At 40.5% G+C, this 25,711-nt stretch overlaps 1 protein-coding gene across 15 annotated transcripts in view; it reads left to right on the top strand.

Moving 5' to 3' along the window:
• Positions 1-25,711, top strand: part of LOC104909846 (uncharacterized) — an 86,331-nt gene that overhangs the window by 58,748 nt on the left and 1,872 nt on the right. For 12 of the 15 annotated variants that reach the window (XM_085217493.1, XM_085217495.1, XM_085217489.1 and 9 more), the window contains 16 exons: positions 3,306-3,459; positions 4,604-4,699; positions 5,124-5,279; positions 6,197-6,429; positions 7,754-7,892; positions 8,486-8,606; positions 9,516-9,625; positions 10,378-10,527; positions 10,702-10,755; positions 13,033-13,200; positions 14,097-14,249; positions 17,129-17,263; positions 18,755-18,907; positions 21,642-21,845; positions 23,631-23,751; positions 25,501-25,631. In XM_085217493.1, coding sequence (XP_085073619.1) covers positions 3,306-3,459; positions 4,604-4,699; positions 5,124-5,279; positions 6,197-6,429; positions 7,754-7,892; positions 8,486-8,606; positions 9,516-9,625; positions 10,378-10,527; positions 10,702-10,755; positions 13,033-13,200; positions 14,097-14,249; positions 17,129-17,263; positions 18,755-18,907; positions 21,642-21,845; positions 23,631-23,751; positions 25,501-25,631 — 2,278 coding nt within the window. The remainder of the gene's footprint in view (positions 1-3,305; positions 3,460-4,603; positions 4,700-5,123; positions 5,280-6,196; positions 6,430-7,753; positions 7,893-8,485; positions 8,607-9,515; positions 9,626-10,377; positions 10,528-10,701; positions 10,756-13,032; positions 13,201-14,096; positions 14,250-17,128; positions 17,264-18,754; positions 18,908-21,641; positions 21,846-23,630; positions 23,752-25,500; positions 25,632-25,711) is intronic. The other 3 variants (XM_085217491.1, XM_085217492.1, XM_085217497.1) reach the window with 3 other exon arrangements.

Genomic DNA, 25,711 nt, shown 5'->3' with positions numbered 1-25,711 from the left:
CTGGTTCTCCACTATTACCTCCCTGCCTTCCATGTGCCTTAGCATAGCTTCCAGGAGGATCTGCTCCATGATCTTTCCTGACACGGAGGTGAAACTGACAGGACAGTAATTCCTGGGATCATCCTTTTTATCCTTCTTCAAAATTGATGTGATGTTGCCTTTTTTTCAGTCACCAGGGACTTCACCTGATTGCCACAAGTTTTCAAATATCACTGAGAATGGTTTGGCAATTACATCAGCCAGTTACATCAGGACTATGGAATGCATCTCACCAGGTCCCATAGACTTGTGGATGTAGTTGTGGATGGGCTTTGGGGATACTGGTATATGGCAAGCTGAACATGAACCAGCCATGTATTCTCATAGCCCAGAAAGCCAACCGTATCCTGAGCTGCATCAAAAAAAGCATGGCCAGCAGGTTGAGGGAGGTGATCCTGCCCCTCTCCTCTGCTCAGGTGAGACCATACCTAGAGTACTGTGTTCAGATGTGGAGTTCCTAGTACAGGAGAGACATAGACCTGCTGGAGCACATCCAGAGGAGGGCCACACAAATGATCCAAGGGATGGAACACTACTCCTGCTAGGACAGGCTGAGAGAGCTGAGGCTGTTCAACCTGGAGAAGAGAAGGCTCTGGGGAGACATGATAGTGGCCTTTCAATATCTAGAGAGGAGCTATAAGAAAGAAGAGGACAGACTCTTGAACAGGGTCTGTGGTTATGTGACAAGGAGAAATGGTTTCAAACTAAAAGAGAGGAGATTTAGTTTGGACATATGGACTAAGTTTTTTTACAGTAAGAATGATGAGGCACTGAAACAAGTTGCTGAGGGAGGTGGAGGATGTGCTGTCCCTGGAGACATTCACAGTCAGGTCAGACAGGGCACTGAGCAACCTTATCTATCTGTAGGTGTCCCTGTTCATTGCAGGGGAGTTGGACTAGATGGCCTTAAAGAGTCCCTTCCAACTCAAAAGATTCTATGGTTAAAAAAATATGAACACTATGTTGTGCAGGCAGGAATGACATTGAATCAAGACTGAAGCTGAGGTGATACTGTGTGTACATGACACAGAGATATCCAGGCTGCCTAGGGCAAGGGCTGACTGTAGAAGGACCTTACAAAACTAAGTGACTGCAAAAACAAAATAGATGGAACTCAGTGTGTCATTAAGCATAAAATGATGCACCTGGGGGGAAAAATGCATTCCCAAAATGTAAAATGACAGTCTCTGACTTGATCATTACCACACTGTGATGAAATCTCAGAGCTGTGATAGATAGTTCTATCAGAATTTCAGCGCAATAGCAACAACAAAAAAAAAAATAAAAGAAAGAAAGAAAGAAAGAAATCAATTCCATTTATGAAATATATGGAGAGCGAAAATAAGAACACTACATCGCTGAATAAATAAATGTTGATGAGGCTTTGTAGTTCTGGTGCCCTGTAACAGAGGACACAAAGGACAGAGAACTTAGGAAGGCCACAGAGATGATCAAAGATTTAGAACTGCATGGAATAAGTGGGACGGCTGAGGTGGAGCTCTGTAAAACCATGAGTCGAATGCATATGAGGAACAAAGATTGTTTCTTGGTCTTCTTTAGCGTGCATAGAAGGTGCATAGAAGGTGAACAACAGATAGCTGTTTCTGAGCAAAGACAGCTCTTGCAGATGGCTTGTAATTAGACTGTGGGATTTCTTGCTACAGGACACAATGGTAAAAGTTCATAGGACTCAGAGTGAGACTGCACAGGCTTGTGGAGAAATCTACCAATGGCTATTAGACATTCAGAAATTAGCGCTGGCTGAGGAAACGTGTGAGGTACAATTTTTTGAAGAATATCTGTGGGAAATGCAGCATATGCTTGTTTTGATTTTTGCATCCTTCTCGTGAACTCACTTTGGGAGACAGGATTCTGGGCTGGAGGGACTGTTGCTCTCACCCAATGTGACTTCACTTGTGCTATTCCACTCGTGCTAAGTGGAATTGCCCAGTAGCTGTATGTATTTACAGACTGAAGAATTTTCTGGACACTCACACAGAGATAAAACACTCTTGTGCTTTTGTTTCTATTTTTTCCTGATTAAAATACTGTAAGGACAATTGGTGAGGGAAAACTTTTCCTCACATGAGGAACTGTGCTTTAAAAGGAAATATAAAGAAATGCAGTCTGTCCTATTCTTCATCTTTATTACACAAGACCATAGGGGTTGGAAGGGACCTCTGGGGATCATCTCGTCCAACCTGCTGCTGAAGCAGATTCTCTACAGCAGGTTGTTCATATTGTATGTGCAATTAGTTTCCATTTTCTTCACACCAGGGCATACAGTGTGGCAATACATCACACTTAACCTCGTATGAACGTCTTTGCTAAGTTTAATTCCAGAAGCTGTTATTTGTCCTTGTGACTCCTTTGTTAGTCTCCAGCTGATAAGAACTGCATGGTATTTTTAAGAGCACTTGTGAGTGTGAAAAAAATAAAAGAACAGATCTTTTTCTCAGAGTTGCTACTCAAAGGAGTGCAGCTACAGAAAGAGTTGGAACTGATTACTTCTCCTATTTCAAGAACAAATTTATCATGGGCTCTTTGTTTTAAAGGCATGTGAATGAAATACAGGAAAATTGGGTATGACAGAGAGGCTGTGATGAAATGGTAAAGTTATGGCTAAGCTTGGTTGAAGGACATATTTACATGATGCATAAAGTGTAGTAAAAAACAGCTTTATGCATGCAATTGCACAGCACAATGCAGTACAAAAATTATGAGTCGCTCCCAGAAGCAATATATACGTGTGGTATAACAGCACTCTGCTGGATTGGCAGCTCCTGCTGCTTAGCCAGGCTGTGCTGTGTCTGAGTTGCCCAGCATTTGCTGTGTGAGACTGGGTCTCATGGGAAATCAGCAGGGAGCATTGTTGCTAAACTCAGCTCTGGACCCTGGGTAACCTGTAATTAAGATTCCAAAGCTTCGTAGGCACTTTTGAAAAGTATTAGAGACTGTCCCACTTGTAGAGGAAATTTTCCCAGTATCAGGAATAGGTAATAGAGCTCTTGCATCTTTTTAGCTACCTGACTCTAACCGTATGTTTTGCTGTAAATGCCCCCAGTCAGATGCGCTTTCACACATACATCTATATCACTAAGGGCTGTATCTATTTGTTTTAATTATAACATCTGCAGTGATTGCTTAACTCACTATTACGTCAGGTTATAATGAGGAGAAGGTAAGGAATTCTGTTGAGGAACATTTTGAGAAATTTTTAAACAATCTCAGCTCTTCATAATACAAAAATTTTGATTCTTTCACAGGGAGACATTTTTGTCCTCTGGGAATGTTTCAGCCTACCAGAGTATTACAGACAGGATATACCATGCACTGCCTCCACTGAGTAACTCCGTGATTCCAAGTGTGTTTGCTGCACAGCTGAGGCTCCCACAGCTGCTGGATGTTCAGAGCTGCAGAGTGAGTAAAGCATGCATGCAAAGACACTCTTCCTCTGTGCTGAGCTTTCTGGAAAACAAAATACTCTGCAGTTCTTGCTGGAGTGCTCACTCTTCCCAACCCCGATCCAAAGAACCTAGCAGCTAATTAAAAACATTTCCATGACCAAGGTTTATTAACTTGATTTGTCATTTGGGGTTCTAGAAAACACTCTACAAAAGTGAATAATAAAAAATTAAGTTGGAATATAATCGAACTGATGTCACCAAAATGCAATTATTCTCTATGCTCTATGTTGGAATGTTTTGCCTATCTATACTCTGCTGATATTTCTAACATTCTGTTTTGGCTAATAATCTTTCTGAATTTTCTCGCCACCTGACAGCAATTTTCATTGCCGAATATGTCTGTCATGGTTATAGGTAAAGTAGTTAAGTCTGCTGCTTTCTTAGCTATAGCACTGTGCAGAATTACACAATGCCAGATCAGCTATCTAGGAGCTAAAGGAGCACCTTGAATAACACTGACAAAAAAGCTGGTATAATGCTAAGGGAAGTAAAGGTGAGTCTTGCTGGTGATATTAGCATGTTCCAAGGTAACAGGCAGTTTTGGATCATCATGCTAACTTCATGTTTCCTCATCTTCATCCCATCCTGCTAATTTTCCGTTATTTGATAATACTGTTTTACCTTTAAAAATGTCTCTCCTGAACAGTGAGTTACAGGAATACAATCCTCTGCCACTCTCGTCTTGATTTAGGTTACAGTGACACATAACAAAGCATGATGGAGAAACAACATTTGTACTTGCACACAAAATCTCAACATCACTGATTAATTAGATGTAGGTTCCTTGGGAAGCCTTGTCCTGATGCCTCTGCGATATGAGCAACAGTGATTGACAGACACTATGTAGGGAACTAGAGCTATTCTGTGAAGACAGACGTAGAACATTCTAGAATGATTCTTACTGCTTCCTTCCCAAGGAGAAATATTAAATACCTCTTTCTTTTCTAATATGCAGTCTACTGTCAAAAATAAAAGCAGTGTGTCACCTGCCAAGCAGCTTGGCCTCTGGGTTGCCCTTTCCTGATCATATTATATGGGACTCTCATAAGTAGTTACATGTTGTTCTTTTTTATGAACAGTCTTCTCTTCTCTTTTAGACACTCATGCATTTTCCTTGGAGGACATTCCTAATGGATGAAGGATTGTTTCCAGTCTCTATTAACAACACAATTAATTTAAATTACAACATGCAGGTACAGCATCCTTGTGCTTATGTCCAAAGACACAAAGCCAAAATGAATCTACAATGCAAGAGGAAAACAAACAAATACTATCTCATTTCCCATCTTCATTTCTTAAGAATAAGAGTGAACCAAAAACATCTCCCTTTTCTATTCAAAAGCCCGTTCTACCATTTACTTTATTTGATCTTACTTCAAGAAGAGCAGAGTGTTTTATGTTGACAGTGAACCTCTAATTGTCATGTTCCTGCTATGCTAGAACTAAAGAATCAAATAATTTTTATGTATATGTGTTTTAGGACTACGGTGCTAAAAGCTTTAACTTCATTTGGGCTTATAACACTCACAGAAAAACGACACATGATCACAGTAGCTCAGATTTGCTACAGTTGTGCTCTGAGCAATAAAGCTTTACAGCCTCTCTCTTCCTCTCCAGTTATGTCTGTGCAACCTGAATGATGCAGACCGAAGAGTTGCTCATGGGGAGCTAGCTGCCATGCAGTTTCTAATGGAGGATGTCCTGCAGAACCACGATGACTCCGCTGTGGACAATCATGCTGATTGTCAAGCCTCGTTAGCTAACAGCATGCAGGTAACTCTGGCAATTCAGTTTGTATGACATTATGCACCTTCTGTCTAGGCCTCCCTCTAGGTTTCACAAGCAAACCTCTGTGAACTTAAGAGACTCAGAACTGAGGTATGCTGTAATAACTTTACCTAGTCCTGGCCATCTGGTAAGAGGCAAAAGAACAGCGTTCTGTCCTACAAACCCTGAGTGTTCATGAGAGAAGTCCTGGTGAGAGACTCCCCTTGAGGGCTTGATGCTATCATCAGAATTCTGGAGAAAGCCATGCCTTCTCCCCACAGCCCACGGAAGATCCAACTCTTTCTTTAGAAAGAGCTACTCTCTGCCAAGCAGACAGGAGCAGCCTGGCCACTGTCTAAAAAAGAAGAGCTAGTCAAGGTACTGTGGACATGTACATGAGGGATGGCAGCCGGGGGCACTTGCCAGAACCAGAACAAAGGTTTTTTTTCAGCGAGTGGGGAGAGATTCAAACTACTTTGTGATGGAAAGCAGATATGTTGATCAGTTTTGTGATAAAACATGTGAAGAGGACAAATTTAGTTATTTAAAGGTTCACTTCCTGAAGATCTGAGCTAAGAATTTGATTTCTGTAGTCATACTTTTAGTTAGAGATGACACAGTGTTGCTGTTGAAGATATTCACTTGAAGAAAACAGCGGTAAACAAAGGATTTAATTTCTGTGCAACTTTATTCCCATTCCATGAGTATAGGAGTACTCATTGCAATCAAAACTATCCCTGTTTTTTCCTCTGCTGTGCTCTGAAAGACACTGATGTGCAGACTAGCTGAAAGTTTTGTATATGGAAGAGTTTGTCACATATCTCATTCCACTTTACATTGCATGAGATGCTATTAAGCAAAGAAGGGCACATGAAAAGCATCCCATAGCTTTCTGAGGCAAAAGATTTCCCTGTAACTTTCAGCAGAACTCAGAAGAGATGACTCACCCAAGCGCTAACTGGTTGCAGAGCAGCAAAAGGACGTGCAAACTTCTAATGAGGCATCATGATCCAGTTACATCATGTAACTTGCTAAGGTCTTTTCTGGTGCTGTGGAAACAACTGGAAATATTAAAGGCAGAATGGGGCCGGCTCAAGCTGAGGACTGAGGATATCAATACCGTTCCTCTCTACAAAGAGTTTTGTGAGCGATATGGGTAAGTTACCATGGATGCAGGAGTATTCCAAAGTGACTGAACAGATGACAAATGAGAGAAACCTCTGACTTCTTCACCCATTTTCCTCCTGTCACTCTCTTTCACTAGTGTTTTTTGAAATTTTTATCTTTATTTTTGCTCCTGGTTAATCTAGTGCTTTTGCTTTTCTCTAAAGGCTTAGGAGCTACCTTTCTTTCCTGTTTTGATATGATTATTTTTTCTCCCTCTTTCTATGTCTATTCAGATTGTTTTCTTCTGATGTTTTCCAAGTGCCTTCTTCCCTGTTGGGTGACCTACCTTTGAATTTCAGGCCTCATAAACAGTGTTAAATTCAGTGCTTTAATAAATGGAAAATTGGGAAGCCTGTTAGATGAATTCTAGCAGAATTCTTCCAACCCCCTTTACTTGGCTCAAATCAGAGAAGTCAAGAACAAAAATCTGGATGATGGGCCATGAGAGGCCCTTCTGGGAGTAGAAAATGGAACACTGCTTTTTAAAAAGCTTTGTCCCCAGAAACCACACAAAAGAAAGTGAAAGTATAAGATGATGCAATAGGGGTGAAATCTGTGCAGATGCTGAAAAACAGCTGTCATGCAGGGGAGCATGGAGAAAGAAATGCATGGAGGAGTTTCTGTGCTGCTGTAGCAACTCCTTCCTAGCAGGTGATCTCCCTGCTGTGAGAATGGGGCTATTTTAAAGCACATGCTGTACCCCAAAATCCCACTGTGTTTTCCTCTCCTTGCACAGATGATAACTTCCTACTTCCCTCTCCCCCAGTGATGTGCTAACCTTTGTGTGTCCTGCCATCAAGGGTTTAAAAGGCAGTGTGATTAAAGTAATAAAATCTAACGCGGTATATATGCCTTGCTAATGGCTCCTGTACTTCTCAGAGCAAAGGGCGCATCAGCACTGGCACTCAGCACTCAGAAGCACTTTGCAAACCCATGACTGGGAATGAAGGACTGCAGGCAGAGGAGGTGGGGGGAGTTTTTTGGTCTGCTTCCCTGACAGTGATAGCCACGTGCTTACTGGTGACCAGATCTCCCTGTTTTATTTGTTTGACTCTCTTTTTCTTCCCCTCACTTTTCTTTTAGCATTATTATAAGCCTGGAGAGATTACTGAACTATGTAATAAGTCAGGTTCCACAAAGAAGAGATTATCTTGCCCTTCTTGGATGTTGAGCGGGACTATTGCATATTTTGCATGGGTTAGAAAAAGGGGTTAGGGAAGGAAAAGCAAAGCTAAGGTCCAAAGATTGTGCATGTAAACACAGTCATTTTGAGAAAAAACGTGTGAGAAATACCCATGTCTTGGTGATTCTAGCAGGGAAATTCTGTACCCAGCCATGAAAGCCATGGCCAGGCAAATGGGCATTGAGGAGGACATCAGAGAGCCTATCACAAGCACTCAGCATGTACTTCCCCCAAGAGGAGTATCAGAAACTGAAATGAAAATGTATCAGGTAAGGGGAGAATTAATAGTGGGTGCACTACAGTCCATGGGTTCCATGGAGGATATTATGGGATGTCTGGAAGATGTGGATGTCTGTGTCTGCTACTGTCCGTAGCAGCACCTTGTCTTTGTGGAGGGAGGTGTGAGTCCAGGACAGTCCGCAGGAACAGGAGAACCTGCCTCAGTCCAAAGCATGTGTAGCACAGAGCTAGGCACATAGTCACCCCAAAATTTTATTAACATTTGTACTGTACCAGAAACTACTGTATTTTGGGAAAGAATGGAAAGAGTAGATTTGTTTTGGCATAATTTGGTAGCTTTTGATAGTTTGCAAGAGGAGTTATAAAGAGATCTGGTGTGAGCTAAGTATTAAAGTATTTCAGGTTGGATATTAAGAAAAATCTCTTCTCAGAAAGTGGTGAGGCGCTGTGACAGACTGCTCAGGGAGGTAGTGGAGTCACCATCCCTGGTGGTGTTTAAGACATGTAGACGTGGTTCTGAGGGTCATAGTCGTAGGCATAGTGGGGATGGGTTGGTGGTTGGATGATCTTAGTGGTCTTTTCCAACCTTAATGATTCTGTATTCTATGAAACCTGATTCCAGCTTCAAAAACTTCTGGAAAGCCTGGAAATCCACATGATCCATGATGTGCAGAAGAAGATTAAGCAGGAGATGACTCTAGTGATATCTGAAAGAGCCAGACAAGAGAGCAGCCTCCCTACTGGTAAGAAGAGTTAAAATACCCTTGCTGGGAAACATGGGAACCACAGACTCAGAGTGGAAAAGCAGCCCTAGTGCATACTGAAGCAAAGTTTTCTTGTGTGTGGATAGGAGAGAGGCTTTGGTCTCAGCTCCCTGCATCCCCATGCAGAGGCCAGTGACCAGTTGAACCATGGGAATGGTGTAATTGATGGAAAATGGTGTCAGATTTAGATTCCTTAAACAGAAGATTTCACTTCCTCATTATAAAATGAATGTTCAATCATAATCATTACAAAGACAGTGTTGCAAAAAAGCACTGAACACTAACTATTCTTGAGTTTGCAGGCAGTTTGAAACAGATAAGACATTACTTCTCCCTCTCTCTTTAATGGTGTTGATATTTTAGGCGTAGCAGTGCAACTTAAATGCCAGACTTTTAGCGCATTACAAGTTTGCTTTGTACTTATATCACGGGTATCCACAGGCAAATATAGTAAAACAAAGAAAAAATGGAAATAAAAGGGACAAAAAATATGCCCTGCTACTGGTTGAGGTTGCAGGCAGCGATAATTACTGTTCAGAAATGTTCAGTCTCACACAAAAGCCACATTCTTTTCTCAATATTTACAGGAAACTCCTAGGCAGAGCCTTGGACCAATGGGCCAGGTCATTGTTGACAGAGCTGGTCCATAATGAACTAGCATTTTGGCTTTGATACCTGAACAAATTTGATAGTGCAGCTCAGCACAGCCTCTGCAATCTGTTTGCAATGACATTTACTTTTTATTGTAAACATTTTAGCATAGCTGAGAAAATCTAAGCTGTACGGTGTACCCAGTGTCAAATCCCAGGGATTACTGAAGGATCAATATTTTGTGACAGTGATATCCACTTTTTTTTGTCTTTTTTTTTCCTCCCTTTATTCCTGCAGAGCTTTGGAAACACAAAGTAATGCAAGAAAATTTCTCTGTTGTACGACCACAGATAGTTGAAACATTTGTTCAAAGGCTGATGGAAAACTATGAAGGATCAGATACAGAGGTACATACTCTTCATTTACTGAGTAACAATTAAATTATGTTTACAGCTTTGTTTATTAAAGCTCTTGTCAATCGGTGACCTAAAAGAGAAACACATTTATTAAGCTTTTGATTATTCTGCTTATGTTGTTTTGTAATAGCAGTGTTGGCAGCGAGCTCATGTACTGCCCTGCTGCCTTGTGACAGCTTAATTTCAGATCTCAGGACTGTAATAATGTGAGGATGAGTTAGGGCTGGAGGTTGATATACAGCTGCAGTGCAGGACTGCAGAGCTTTATGCAAGGATTCAGCAGCCGAAACTCTTCTTCCCTGGTCAGTGCTAAATCACAGGTCCCAGCGAGATGTTGGGAGGCAGTTTTAGGGTTTTTTTCAGTGAAATTTAAAGAAAATATTTATGACAGTATGACCATTTCTGGTTAAAAATCACAATGCATGGGGTTTTTTGAGAGAAGGGATGGTGGCACTTGAGCTGGAAAATTCATTTTTTTACTGAAAATTCTCTTCTAGCTTCAGATGAAAATTAAATACATTATACAGTTGTAGTCAAAAACCTGACCCATTTGTTTTCCAAATAAATTAGTGAAGCTGTAGATACAGTAAAAAACATCTACATTGAATAATTATATTTTTTGCTTCATTTTGATATCACAGAAGTATTCAATTTACAATAAGTGACTGTATTTCATTTTGACATATGCTGTATGTAACTCATGATTCAGACAACCTGTAAGTTCTCCTGTATTGTTTTCCTAGGTTACTTTTAAAAAAAAACATTTACAACAGTGTCTTACTGTGCTGGGCTGTGACATCATGGCCAGAGAACGCAGCAACTTTGAGACCTACTCCATGTTTTATGAAAATATCCTTCAGCAGCTGCACCGTCTACTTTACCAAAAAGAGCAAGTATGCTCAGAGCATTGATTTTTCTCTTTTCAGAACTGGAGAAGGAGGTTTCTTTGGGTGGGAAGTAGTTGCTAAGTAAAAATGGAAGTCAAGCTGTCAGGCTGGGAATTTGCTGAAGCAGAATTGTGCTGTTGTATAGACATAGTCACTGTGCCTCTCTGTTCATCATTTCAGGAGCTGCATGCTGTGGAAGATGGTGGCAACCAAAATGATATGTCTCTGACACAGGTAGGTGATTATGGTCTGTTGATAGCTAGTACTAGGTGATCCCATTTGGGACAGAGTATCATTGTGTGAAGACACAGTGACAGTCTTTGCAAAGAAAAGTAAGAGGGCCCTGGAACCACTGTTTCTGTGTTCAGTGGCAGAAGTCATGCCAGAAGGACCTGTGAAATAAAGATGACCTGAAGGCAAAGGTAGCAATAGCCTGCTGTTCTCCGCTTTATATCCAAAAGGGATGATATGCTGGTAGCCTTTTAACTTAAACTTCCACTGATGAGCCTCCCTTCCTACAGAGGCATTTTCCTGGTGCTATTCAGTCATATGCAGTGAGTGAGATAGAAATAGCAGTGTGTCAGGCATGTAGGCTATACTGTAGTGTAGGTGGCAGGTAGGCTGCACTGTGGTTCCATATACAACTGTTCTCAAGTTGACTTTGCAGCTTCAGCTGTGGATTTTTAGTACATGGTATGTGTGGGTGGAATTTTTAAGAAGTGAATCCAGCCAATAAATCAGAATTGCCATGCTGTTGTGGCATCATGTAATACCCATAGAATCTATTAACTAAGCTGGAGGCTTGGCTCCATCAACACAGTCTCCTGCAGTATAGAGAAGACTGCCTGGGTGTCAGGGACTCTTGCACAGCAATGCGCATTTTGGATTCCTGGGTTCATTTTCTCATCTGTCCTCATTGCTGACTACAAGATTTCATTTCTTCTTCTCTGGGTTTCTTATTCATTTTTTTACCCATTTTCTCATTTTCTTTCCAGTGTTGTTTTTTTTTTTTTTTTTGCCCCCATATCCTTCTCTTTAAAGTATTTTGTCAGGAATCCCTCTTCTTCCCTGATTTCAATGTCCTGTCTGCATGATTGGGAAGGCTGAGGTGAGAGAGAAGATGAGAAATGTGTGAGATCTGAGTTGAGAGGAAAGATATGAGAAGTCATTAGGACTTTCCAGGAGCCTTGGGGCACTGGAGTCTATCCTCCCCTCCCCTTTGGGAGCCCATCACCACCAAATCCCTCTCTCATTTGCCTCTTCCTTCGAGGACAAGACAGCTCATCCCTTGTCACTGGCCACCCTGGGCAGCTCCTACTGTTTCTGGACTGTGCTTCAACCTCAGAAGGGATGTCCTGCTCCCAGTACCAGTTGCTTTCTCACAGGCTTACAGCAATTAAGGGGCTACTGCAAGAAAGAACACGTTCAGATACTCAGTAGAGGTGATAGAAATCATGAGAAAGGGTCAGCCATAATCAGTCATAATGGAATGGTAGACTGACACAGAACATTTCAGTGAGAAAGTGAAGTTATTAGCACTCATTACTTAGATCTGGCATGCAGAGATGCCAGGCAGCCTTAAAAGCAGACACTGCTGTTGGCTGTAGCTACAGTGCCTATTTGTTATCTTAACAATGTAATATGCTAAGAATGTTTTTAGCTTTCCCCCACTCTGCTCGTTTGATTGTAAATACGGTTCAGCTGTATGGGAATGAACAAGTATTTATATCTAGCTATGACCCCCCCAAGTGAAATTTAAATTCTGTCATTTAAAACTATTTAAGTTCTCCCACGCACCTTCCTATTTGTTTTCACCTGCATGCCCTTTCTGAGAGTATGATAATTGTCAAATATCAACAAATAGAACATATAACAGTTTTTATCACATATTAAATGGTCTGTATGTACAAGCTTATCAGCAGGCAGCACATGTGCTCTGATAAGTGCATTACCTCACAGATTACCAAATGAAACTTGGTCACAATTCTTCTGGCTCTCCCTTCGGAGGCAGGGGATATTAGCTACAGGAGGTCAGGCTCACCTGCAGAGCAGAGCTGTGCACAGGAGCTTCTCCCAAAATCAGACTCTCAAATCCTGCTCCCTCATCCTGCTCTCTAATCTCTGTTACTACTCCTCTCTCCTGCACTCTTGCATATTTGCTCCTGTCAGTTCTTATACCTGCTACTTTCCTGATTACCACATACGGACTTTGTAAGGTTATATATGAAACTGTATGTATGAATGACATTTGTGCCCTTGAAATATTGGTCTCAAATGGTTGAAATTCTTCTAAAACCAACAGAGATGTACACAATAGATTATTCCACAGCATCAATGGGTTTCAGTTACCCACTGGGTTATAGGTTATCACCTAGCCACTCAGGAAGATATTGTCACTCTGATACTTAATTCTGTACCACAGACCACATTCAGAGCTCTGAATCGTTTACTCCGAGGCAATGGCATTTGTTCATCTCTAGCTTTGCTCATTCACTTTCTCTGCTGTGATAGATTGCCGGGCTGAGTCATGAGATGATTATGGAAATAACTGCTCTCAGAGCCCAGCTCGCTGACTTGGAGGATGAAAATGCTGGTCTCAAAGAGAAGATTAGAAAAGAAGTACGGGATGAATATGAGTCATTAGTGCGGAACCTATTTGGGACGTGTGTCCATCTAAAAGTAGGTACAGAATAAGAGGGGTACACAACCAATGTTTTTTGCGCTGCTGACAATTTGCCAACATGTGTAGAACTCAAAGGAGTAAATTGCTGTTATGTGCCAGGTGGATGAGTGGATGAATCATTTATCTCCTGCTGCATACTTTAGAAACGTCTTGTAAAAATGTCTGGTAAGAAAAACTCTGTACCTATTCCAAGATAGGAGGCATAGTTTTAATGGAACAAGTACCACATTAGAGAGAGTGATGGAAGCTCTTTTTAGTTACCGTGGTAGGAACTTTTGGGATATAATACTTCAGTTTGTAATGTTCTACATTATTTTTCTTGAAAACTTTATGTCCAGTGTGTAATAATATTGCTCACTCTAATGATGCCTTTATTTTTCAAGCTAGTCCACAAGTAGTTCAAGTTTCTTTCCAGCAATATCATATGTCATTACTTACAAAAATAATGATACCCCATTCTTGCTTGTAGAAACTGCCAGATTGTAATATCATATTTTCAAGCACCTGCCTGTATCAGATCCCCAGGGTTTTGATTCATAGCCCAGAAGCCCATCAGTGTCTGTGGTCAAGACAGTGGTGACTTGAGGAATACTGAGGGTTAGTCAATTTCTCACCAGAATGTCTATTTTATCACCATAGTGCAACTACTTCCATTGAATGCCTACCTCCCAGGCTTGCCAATAAGGTGACTAATTATACAATTCAAACTCCACTCCTTGCAGTGTCTGGAGGTAAAAAGAGTATTGCTCTGTCTTTCAGATACATTGATTCTAGGAAAATAATTATCAAGAAAGACCATCTGGTTGTAGCTGAGAGACTTCTGAAATCTTCTGAATATTGCTTTCCCATATGTGCGCATTTAGTCTCTAATGGGTTCTGTTTGTAATTGCAGGGAAAGTTGGATGTCTATCGACTTAGCATTGAGCAACAAGTGCTTGAAATCATCAGTGAAGTGAGAAGGGAAGGAGTTGACAATATGATTGATCTGAAGAAAAAGTTTGGCTCCCCTGAAACTAATGATGACTTGGAAGAACACTGGTCTAAAGTAAGAAACAAATATGCCTGTCAGTAAATAAACACGAGGATAGTATCTTGACTGAACTTGCTTAGGCTAGCTTAAGTTACTGTATTCTCTCTTGGACATTGTGACCCATTACTAGACTCTGTTAATGGCTACTAATTTGTTGGTATGTTATGAATGAGTCATCTTTGACTGTGTGTTGTACTCCAAATACAGAAATTTTAGGCTACACCCAGGAGTTAGATCCTGAGTATCTGCATGTATTTGAATTGAATTTGGTTTTAAACATAGGAACTCTGCTTTGACTATAACACCATACTTTCTATGTAGGTGAAAATCAGAGGTTGAAATTAGATCTGTGCAAGTATAAATGTGAACTCGTATTCAATCATATGTCAGACAGTTTTTGTCATCTGTTGTCATTGTCTCTGTTTTGAATGGAGGAAAGACGAAAGGAAGTTAGAGTGAGCCAGATAAATGTGTTGATAGATCTGACTATTGTGCAAGCTGTTCACATAAAAAGTGGGAACAAAATCCTTTTTTCCATTAAGGGTTACTTAAAATCAAATATATATTCAAATTTGTTTTGAGAAAGTATCTCTAAAACTGATATTCTGGGAGATACAAACTAAAGCTTGGAAAGTAATTTCCCGGATACAATTTCCAAATCAATCCCTTTTAGAGTCAAACATATCTCTCTTCAGCAAAGTTCAATTTGTACTGAAACTATGTTAGTCAGTCAGTGAATACAAATTAGATCAAATGGATCATGGCTAAATACTTCGGTCTAAAGCAAATATGCCTGCTGATCTCTTTAAGCAGAGAAGCTTGTAAAGCAGGATATAAATGTAATACCAACACAGTGAGAAGAGCTTTAAACCTCCGCCTGAGCCTGAAGAATAGGTATGCTCAGAAGTAAATGAGGAACTAGTGGAAATGGAAGAAGTCCATGTCTGAGAAGGCTGTAGGGCAACTTCCACATTCCCAGGTGGAAAGTATTTTGTGCTGAAGCAGTGAACAAGGAGAGCTGGGAGCTCACATACAGACAAACGTCTGTGGTGTGGGCAGAGTCACAGAAACTTGGTGAGTTGGTGCACACCGCTAGAGCATGGGCATGGGTGGCTACAGGACATTTTAAGAAGGATCAGCAGGCAAGAATTACATTCTGTGTGAGGAGATCATTACCTGGACTGAAATCTTGTATGAGTATGGAGATGTACTACTGAAATTCTACAAATCAAGGTTAGAGGAAGAAGGAATACTGGTGATCATTAATGACTGTGATGAGAATCTGCTGCAGACTGCCTGGTCAAGAGTAGAAATTGGTTGTGCTGACTACCAAGAGCTAAGAAGAATGTTTTTGACTTGAGACCTTGGTCTTCCTGAAGGTTTTATCCATCTGGAAGTCTACTGGAAGTAGAAAAAAGCATTGCAAAAGCACAGCCAGTTCCTAGACCACATTAATAATAATATCCTAAATGCAAATGCAAATGCTAAAGAGCTAGCCAGGGTAAATCCGTATTTCTGCTGCTGCAGTGACTATGAAATGATTTCAGGATCAGGAGGAAGACTGTTAAGTTATGGTGAAGAAAACAGAAACTTGACCTTATTTGACAGCAAGGATTTTCTTAAAGGAGTAAAATGCAAAAAGAGATCCAGAAGTAGTGAAAGCATGAACAGGCAACAAAGACAAAATCTCAGAGTTCAGACCCATAGTGATGAAATTAGGAAGGGCAAAGCCCAGCTGCTGCTAAGGCTAATATGAGACACACAGGATAAGAAGGTGAGTGGACACTAGATGGTAGAGCTCCAGTGCAGAGACAGCTTGAAAAAAGCGAGGAGTGAACTTACAAAAGCCTTGCAAGAAAAACTACAAAGGATATGCACAGCCCAAAGCATTGATGCAAGTACATTGAGAGTGGCCAGAAGACAGCTGGGTGTTGTTATTCTACCCAGAACTGACAAGGGGGCACATGGCACACAGCCCTTTGAAGGGGCCCAGCAGTAGGAGAGGGATGCTTGAGAAACTGACCAGTGGCACAGTGTGGAGCACCTTGCCTCCAAGGAGAAGTTAAGGGAGCTGACCTGCTTTGGTCAGGTGAAAGAGCTGGAAGCAGCCTTCAGCTACAGGAAACCACAAATATGTTGGAGCTGAACTCCTGGCAGTGGCAGATGGTAAACAAGGGGCTGCAGCCATTGGCTGTGGTGAGAGAAATTCATGGCAGACAGCAGGAAACCTCCTTCATTAGGAGGCTGGTGCAGCAGTATGGGGAGTCTGTGAGAGCTCCACCTCTGCAGTTCTTCAGGATGTGGTTAGACAAGACCTTAGTGGATGTGGCTTAGTGTTGTCAACAGTCCTGCTTTCAGCAGGAGGTTCAACCAGGTGTCCTGGGGCCTGGGCCTCCAGAGGTCCTCCGCGACCCTTGCTCTATGGTTTTTTGTGAAGTGAAGTCTGCTATTTTAAACAAAGAAAACAAAACCCAATGACTATACTTCTCATGAATCCTCTAATTTTGTTCTTAATGAGTATACTGCAGTTAGGGTGAACCAGGCTACTGCTACTGCATGAACCAGAATCTCCATCTGGCTTAATTACCGTGTTTATCATCATTAACAGTGCTTAATTTCTGAGGGACATACCTGCTTGTTATTTTTGATTATGTTTCTTCCATTTGTTCCTCAGTTTCTGGCAATGTTCACATTTCCTGTTTCTCTGGAGACACGGTAATAGAAGTTTATTGCCAAAGACTGCATTGTTTCAAACAGCAAAGTTTGAACACTTGAGAATTAAAATGAAATACAAATAGTCGCATGCTTTCACAATTGTATTTACTTCAAAACCAGTGTACTTATTGGAGAACGTGATCTTTGTGGGTGCCTGCACTTACTGATGTCTTCTTTAGCAGGAGCAGCTGCAGCTCATGCAGGATGAAAATATCAGCCTAAGCAAGCTGGTGTGCAAGCTGAGGGCTCTGAGCTGCTGGAAACACACCATTCAGAAAGCACAGCTCTCTGCAAAGCTGAGATACGCTGAGAAGGTTATACTTCCTATTGTTGCATCTGTGTTTCATGTTGAAATGTCTACTCAGTTAATAGTCAGATTGGTCAGACTTATTATTCAGAGAGCTTATATGCTATGGTGGTAACTGAAGATTTTAGGTATAAATGCTGATTTCTTTTCCACCTGTAAGTTGTGGATGTAAGGGTGGTCTTTAGCCGTGAAGATCGTGAAACAAATCACCAGTGCCTTCTTCACGACAGAATCTAGGAAGGGTGAGCAGCCTACAGTATTCCTAATTCTGCTGTTGACTCAGAAGAGTAACTATGACACTTCATCAAAATAAGCTATTTCATAACTGATGAAATCATGTCAAAAAAGAAGACAAGCAGACACGAAGTGAAAACGAATGAGGCCAAATGCTTTTGAGATGCTGAGGGTTTTTTTTTTTTTTTCTTTTTGAAATTGGTATCTGCTTAAACAAAGCAGAGCACAGCATAAGCTTTATAAATTTAATTACAGAAATATGAGATGAAGCACAAAAATGACTGAATTAAACTAAAGTGAAGGTGGACGGAGAGAAGAGTGCCTCGCTGCTTTAAATGAGGCTGATTAGAATGGAACAAACAAGTTATTGATTGCCATGTAGGTTAATTAGCCACACATGTCAAATAAAGGGAGGGCAGAGAGAATCATATTTGCTAACTTATAAAGAGTGAAAGCAAAGTGGCTTTTCTATGCTTGTTAATTTTAAAGTCAAATAAAGCTGGAGGTGCATTCAGTTCAGATATATCACAGTGATGCTGAATTCTCAGAATGACTTATTAATTTATATTAAGTGTAGATCAGTCAAAGATGGATTGAATTATTGCAAACTTGTAGATTTAAATAAGAGCTATTTAAAAGAAAAGTCTGAAACTGAGAAAAATAAATGGGGAAGTTTGTCTTTTTGAAATGATAAAGTAGCTCATCTCACTGAGACAGAGCTTTCTTGCGTCTGATTCTGCAGTGATCCTGCAGATCTAAGAACTTGTACTCTGCTCCAAGTGCAGAAGCTGCTGAACCTGGCTCTTGCCAGGCAGGAAAACAGAGAGGGCAGGCCATTAAATCTGTACCTGATGTAACAGCATGTATATAAATATACATTTGTGTTTGTGTTTAAGACAAACAAAAAGACCCTGCCCAGAAGGAAAACAAGCTACATCACACATATTTTTCCTTTACAGACAATGAAGGAATAAACAGATTAGTTGGTGGACAGGTCTTTCTAATGCGTAAGGAAGATCAAATTTTGCTCTGAGCTTCTTTACACACAAGAGCTTGAATTGTTGTGAATTGTTGTGAATCCAAGTAAAGACGTGCAGTAGTGCTGTATGAAAGATTATTATTAAAAATCAGCCCTTGATGTGAACAATTTAATACTACTTTACTAAAAATCTCTTAGAGATTATTTTTTAAGAAATCTACCATGATGTAGAAGAGAAAATCTCTGCTCTTATAACTGTTCCTATCATGTACTTTCTGTTTGCAGGAAGCTCTTCAAAACAAAAAAGAGTGTCTTAATGCAAAGATGATGGCAGAACAAGAGGTGACTTCACTGCAGGGTCAGCTCATGTCTGCAAGGAAAGCTCTTGAAAAATCTCAAGCAGAAAATGACAAACTAAAGGAACAGCTGCATAAGCAGGTATCTGAATTAAATGGGTCCTGATTCATCAGCATAACAAACTGAATTCTCTACCTCGCTTGCTTTAATGAAGATTTTCCCTACTGTTATTTTAGGAGAGAAATGGATTCAAAACCAAATGTGTAATACAATTACTGAAGCTAGATATGTATTTTATAGCACAGAAATAGTGTGTTCATTTGAGCCTTTCCATCATTGCATGTAGAACTAGGGGAAAAACTGTAGCATTTCTAAAAAAAGTTTGAGTCCTACACCAAAATGAGAGCTGCAGGCACTATTTGCACATATGCTGTCAATAATGCTGGATATATATTTTAGCAGAGGAAAAAGACACTCAGTATTTTATTCCACAACAAGAAAAAAAAAGTTAGAAATCTTAAGGTTCTTAGTTTTGCACCCCATCATTAGATTTCAAGGAGACATTCAGTGATGCTGTCATTAAATCATTTCATGTTTTTTTGTCATCTGAATAGCTTCATAGATATATCACTGCTACCACAAGCATGGGGAAAAGTTCATTTCTCAGAGACAAACTGAAAAGCACACCCCTTATGTGCAACCTGATTAATGCCAGGCAAGACAATTACAGAAAATAAGCCTTGTCAAATCAACCTCACTTCATTCTCCTGATAAGATTACAAGCTAGATATATAAGCATAATGCAAGAGATATAACACGTATTTAGAAGAATTTTATAACAGTTGGGTTAGCAGTGTACACTTTCTGTATTTTAAATTTTAATATATTATGTAGTATCAATAAAAATGCTAAATGGAGTAAGAGCTAGGTTTTTTGACATCTAGAAATGTGTTATTTTTATTAAATGAAAATGGCTTCTGATGGATTTCTAGTGGAGTTGGTAGCAGAATTGTCAGTATTTGAGATTTTAGTCAGTGGTGTGGAAATAAATATAAAATTATGGATTATAAAGTTTGCCAATGACATATTTGAGGAGGAATGTTAGTGAATTTGTTGCTTCACATTTAGTGAATAATGATGTAGGCAATACAGAATCGTACAGAGAGCTTGGTAATTTGAATATTCCTCCAAGAAGGATTGTAGTGTGTAACTAGATAAAGAATGAGATGGAAAGCAAGATTTCTACAGAGCAGGATGACTGCAGCCCAGGAAAGGGCAGGGATCATAACAGGCAAATGAATGACCATGTAGTGTGGTAGTGGAAAGGATGGACGCTGCAATCTTTTGATTTATAAAAAGCAGAATAGCACAGATAGATTAAAAATGGGTTTGTATCTATGTACAGCACATTTCAAGACTGCCTCTGGTTCCATGGTGCACTATAATAAGATGAGAAAAGATTGAGAAGGTGTGGAAGAAAATTACAAAAAATGATTTTTGAGGGCTGCTGAAAACAGTCTAACAAAGGAATTTATATATTGCGCCTGTCTAAAAGGAGGATGACTTGATTATATTCTATAGACACTTTTGCAGGGAGAGAATAGCTGATGCTAAAAGGTGCTTAGAGAAAGGTGTAAATGAGAGGCAGTGCCTAGAAGTTGATGTCAGACAAACTGAAAATTGGAAATGAGCAATGATGTTTTAAAAATGTGATTAATCATAGAAATGATAATATGTCTGAACATTTTCAAGTCAAGGTTGGATGCCTTTCTGGAAAAGACTGTTTTGCCAAACCAAATCATTCATTTTGGTGGAAGGGTAATTAAGGTAAACGTTGGGGCATGTGATACTAAAATGTCAAATCTGATGCTCAATTCTGAACTTATTGGTCTATGAACGTTCAGACTTAGTTCAGCTTAGAGATCTCCAGTGAAAAACGTTTGGGGTCTGAATGCTTTGAGCTCTGACTTTGCATTCAGGTTTTTCACTGGCATGGGGTTGCATTTCAATGGTAAATTGGTTTTCTGAACTGACAAGCTGTCAATTTACTTCTGAAGGATCCACTGCATCTACCACCTTTTTAACAGCAGTTTTTGTGGTTGGTTTCAATTTTACTTCTATTTCAGCTTCTGCTTCTTTCTCTCCTTCCTAATTTTTCTTTCCTTGGTATAGATAGCGATGAAGGTGTTTATCACAGACTTCATTTCACAACCATTGGCTGTATGGCAAGGCTTGAATTAATAGCTGGGGTTTGTTGTAGCATTGCATTCTGCTGTGAAACATCCTAAAATACAGCCATAGTTGCTGGCTTTCTCTGCACGCAGTACATAAACAGCGATGTTCGAAAAAGATGTGCTCATTTCACCCCCCTCCCTTCCCTTGTTTACGCTTTGCTTTTAAAGACAAGTCTCGCATGCAGACCAGAGGCTGCTTTCAGAAAGTAAATTACAGCAAACTGAGGAAATTGGAACCAACTGCCTTCTTGTTTATTTGCAATTGAACAAGTTCTAAACACGAACATTGTTTTGAGGCTTTTCTCTCTCACAAGCAATGATCACAATGATCTCACAAGCTGTAATCACACTACTCTATTCCCTCTCCCACTTACCCTTCTCGTGTGCTCCCTGTTCCTGTAAAACAGATTTTTTTTCGGGTTTAGGTCTGATTCTACTCTTTTGGTAAGATCTGACAATAATTCAGATTTGCTGACAACATTTCATCCTTTTCAACACCATGTGGGACAGGGTCTCTCCTTACTCAGCTCAGCTGGGGATGACATTTAAGAACTGGTCACACCATTAAGAAATCTAAAAGCTGTGTGTGAGAACTGGGGGAAGCAATCCAAGTCTGAAGCTTTCGTGATCTCATGTTGTAGAAACAAATGCTATTAGAGCACCAGAAGACACAAGAAGCCAGGAAAAGACAAATTCTCAGTGTGGTGAAAGCTCAAAACATGGAGAAGGTCCTTGAAGAGATGGAAGAGAAAGAGCAGAAACTGAAATGCTTGGTAAAGGAAGCTGAAAAGCCTTCTAAAACAGGACTACTTCAACAAAAAAGGGCCAAAACAGCTATGCAGCAGGTAAAAGTATAACTACACATTCGAAGAACAGAAACTAACCTTTCTGGAGCAATGTCTCCAGTTCCAACACTGTCTGAGCACATCTGAACATATCCTGTCAAGTGTGTGACCTTCCCAGCACTTCAGAGCAGCCCTCCCACTGCTCTGGACCTGAATTCTACAGTAGGAGTTAATAGCAGTTACAGTAGTAGTTAGGAGCCTTTGCACTGGGCTGGGTGCTGCCATGCTTGGCATCATGCTGCACCCTTGGGTGCCATCTTCTGCTTCTGGTACTTCTCAGGGCCTTGCTGTTGAGTTTGGCTCAGTATCTTTGCCCTAGGAAGTGGCAATTATTCCCATTATTTTAGAAATAAACTACTTTGGAGTTTATGTAAGGTTCTGGTGCATTGGGAATGTGTGCACAGTCCTCAACAACTGGGTTGACTCCCTTAGGGGAGCACGGTTTGCCCAAGAGGCAAGGCTCTGTGTCTCCAGCCAGCCTGGCAACCTTGGTGGGGACTTCCCCTCTCTGCCCTTACCTCTTTGTTTCACATCCATTACACCGGTGTTTCCCAAATTCTGAACTACCAAGTGAACATATGGGGAAGGGAACAGCTTTAACTCAGTCTGGCCACAGAAGTGGCACGAGTCTTAACTGAACTCATACCCTGGTACCAAACTGATATATTGCCTTTAAGTTAAGTTGGTTACTGCATTGCTAATCCTGAATTTAGTATAATTGAGTAACAAGGTCCACTTTAAGAGTATCCCTCTGTAAAAAGAACTGTAGGGATAGCACAACTGGTAGAGTGATCCTTTTGCTATGAAAAATGTAGTGTTCCTTTTGTAGTGTAGTCTGCAAAACAAAAGTTTGGAAACCACTTGATTAGACTTTAACTAGTGGAATCAATCTCCTCATTGACAACTCTGCAGCCACTGAAGACTGCTAGCCCTCGTGTTCTTGATCTAGAGAGAAAAAAACTTCATAATGTACCTGAATGCCTCTCCTGCAAGCCAAGCAAGTGCATTCTGTCTTCAGTCTCCTGAGGCATCAAGGTGAAAGCATTGACTGTTCATCCTGCAGAAAGAGTCATAATGACAAACGCTATTCTGCTGGGAATAATTCCTCATGCTGTTGGCACATTCTCTGAGCAAAATCATATGGCAGAAAGACTTCTGCCAAAGCAGTGGCTGTGGACATGAGGCCACAGATTTGTTTTCTGTCCGTGATGGGGCTCTGAACTGTTTACCCATGCTTACAAAATAACCCATTAAGAAAATAGAGGTGCTAACAGCTGGCTTAGCTTCAAGGAGAGCAGAAAGGACAACACCAATGCAGCAGGGAGGGTTTTATTACCACGCATCAGACTCAGCCAGCACCTACATGATCATTAACACCAACAAGCTCTATACTTAAATTTGGTTATCAAACTATGCAGTCCACAGAAGAGATGAGCAAACAGGCACTTGCTTTTTTTCACACATCTCTGCCTTGGAATTGGAGGGAGGGCTATACACAGAGAACAGTAAGAGAAGTCCTCTGTATTGTTTTTGCTTTTCTCCTGTGATGCTTTCCTATTAAACAATAACCAGAGTAGCAATTTGCCCTGTTTCTGCTGTATTATGCTTTCAGTGGGATCGCAGATATGTTTAGCAAAACTGTAATTATGGAAGCAGTGGCCTCTCATTCACAAGAGCTCACAGGGCATCAACATCCTTTCCTTTAAATCTAGGCCCCTGCTTTGAGCTAGAGTTGTTAGATGATGAATTTTTGTTGCTGCCATTAATCCTTTTACCACCTTTCAGATAAGAAGCCAGTTAACCCAAGAGTTCAGCTTAAACCTGGAGACCTTCCAGAACACTGATGAACTGCCATGTCAAGTTTATGACCTGGAAGCTGCAGTTTCCCATAGGAACATGGCTGCAGGTAAAGATAGATTGTGTGTTGCAACCTGCTTTCTCGGAACAGTAAGTTTATGGGCTATGCGCCACCTTCTTGGATCCCTCCTTAACCTTTGAACCAATTAGCAACTGCAGCCAAGTATGAAAGAGAACCCCTACTCTGTAACGAAAGTGTATAGGTGGAAGAGAAAGCCTAAACTAATCTTGAGGAAAAGCCAGAACTCAAAAGCCACATGCCTTTTTTTCACTGCAGCTGCTCAAGCAGCACAAGAAACACTGAGTCCCACATTAATAGCTTTCAACCACAGCTCACGTCATCTTTTGCACTGTAAGAATATCATGGGAAATCTAAGTGGGGCTACATTCAGGGGAGGAGGCAGTTAGGAAACTAAGGATCTCAAGTGGTAGGAAATTGGCTTCATTAGTGGCTCTGGTCTTCTAACAGCTTGCTTACACATCATAAAGGGCAGCCAAACTGGTAATTCAAGGAGATGCATGACTATGATTCTAAGTATCTTTAGAGGAGCTCAAAACAGCAATGAGAATTTTCCAGATCTTAACTGACTTAATTTAGAACTTAAAGCTTTACCAGAAATTGTTCTTCTCTGCTGTTTATTTTCTTCTTTGTTTTTGTTTTTTACAGTGCTTACATAATTCAAATACCTTAGAACAGTGATTAAGGATTTTTATTCCCACCTGCCTGAACTGGCTGCTTTTCTCCATGGTAGCAAAATCCTACTGGCCCTTCAGTCTGACAAATTCATGCAGATGGGCAATCCCTAAATTCCACACCAAATAAATAAATAAGAAAAACAACAAATTCACCTATCAAGGTGAATTTCTATGCCATGAAGAATATAAAGTACCACAAATTTAGTTATTGTTTCCTTCTGCGGGAAGGGAAGATGTTAGTTATTCCTCCCTGAGAAAACTGAGAAGTGCTCCTTATCACAGTGCTAAAGACACTATCTGAACCAATTCTGCAGAAATAAAGCACAGGGAGGCATCACTGATTAACACACACATATATGTATGTGGTTTCTATGTAAAAATCTGTCTTTTGTATTAATCTGAGTAATACAGTTCTATTCCTTTGCTATTAATCTGAGTAACACTAACCTTCCTCAGTCCTGCAGTATTTGCAATAGCTCTTTTTGATTGAAAAGGCAAAGGCTTTTTTTAAAATGGGGCAAATCACCTCTAGAAACTGCCTGCATAGACTCCAAGCTGTACGCAGATACCAGCCATGTTAGGCATAATGGCAACCACAGCAACTGATTCAAGGTTCTTTTTATAGTGGCTGAAGGAGTAGCATTAAGTGGCTGCACTTCTGCTTTTGAGAAGCCTAAAAGAATTTCAGAAATTTAGAATTTGCCAGGGAATGTATTATAAACTACTCCACTCCTGCATCTTTTCATCCTAGCTTTGAACAGTACCACAAAAGCCAGAGCTGCAAGTAGAGTAGATGCACATGATGAGGCAGCAAGAATTTTCTGCTTCACTAACCCATCTCCTACTGGGGGTAGGAGAGTTCATACTCTCATTACTATGAAAGAGAACGGCTTTGGGTGAGCTGATACACAAAAACACTGCAAATAATTTTTGTTCTGCCTTGTGTGAATATCATATACAAACCACTTTTTTCCAGACTAAGAAGCATGCTACTGTTAGTACTAGCGTGAATGTTTTTCATTTTGCTAGACATTAGAAACAACAGCCTTGGAATTTATTCAATTCAAATTCCATTTTAACTGTGTTGTCAATAACACTCCAGGTTCTGCAGCTCAGGTCCGGAATAACAAGACTGCAGCATTCACTCAGCTTGAGGATTACAAGCAGGAGCCTTTGAATCCTGATCCAAGAAACAGCACTGTAAAAAGAAGAAACACTCAAAGACCGAAGACAGTAAGCATCACTGATGGTGGTGGTTAACAGTCTGATACGGTTGCAAAACAAGTAACTCATTTGCTACTTTGCAAGCTGTG

This window comes from Meleagris gallopavo, chromosome 2 (genome assembly GCF_905368555.1).
Source record: "Meleagris gallopavo chromosome 2, MGAL_WU_HG_1.1, whole genome shotgun sequence".
In the NCBI taxonomy this organism is placed as follows: domain Eukaryota; kingdom Metazoa; phylum Chordata; class Aves; order Galliformes; family Phasianidae; genus Meleagris; species Meleagris gallopavo.
This window is presented reverse-complemented; position numbering and strand designations above follow the sequence as displayed.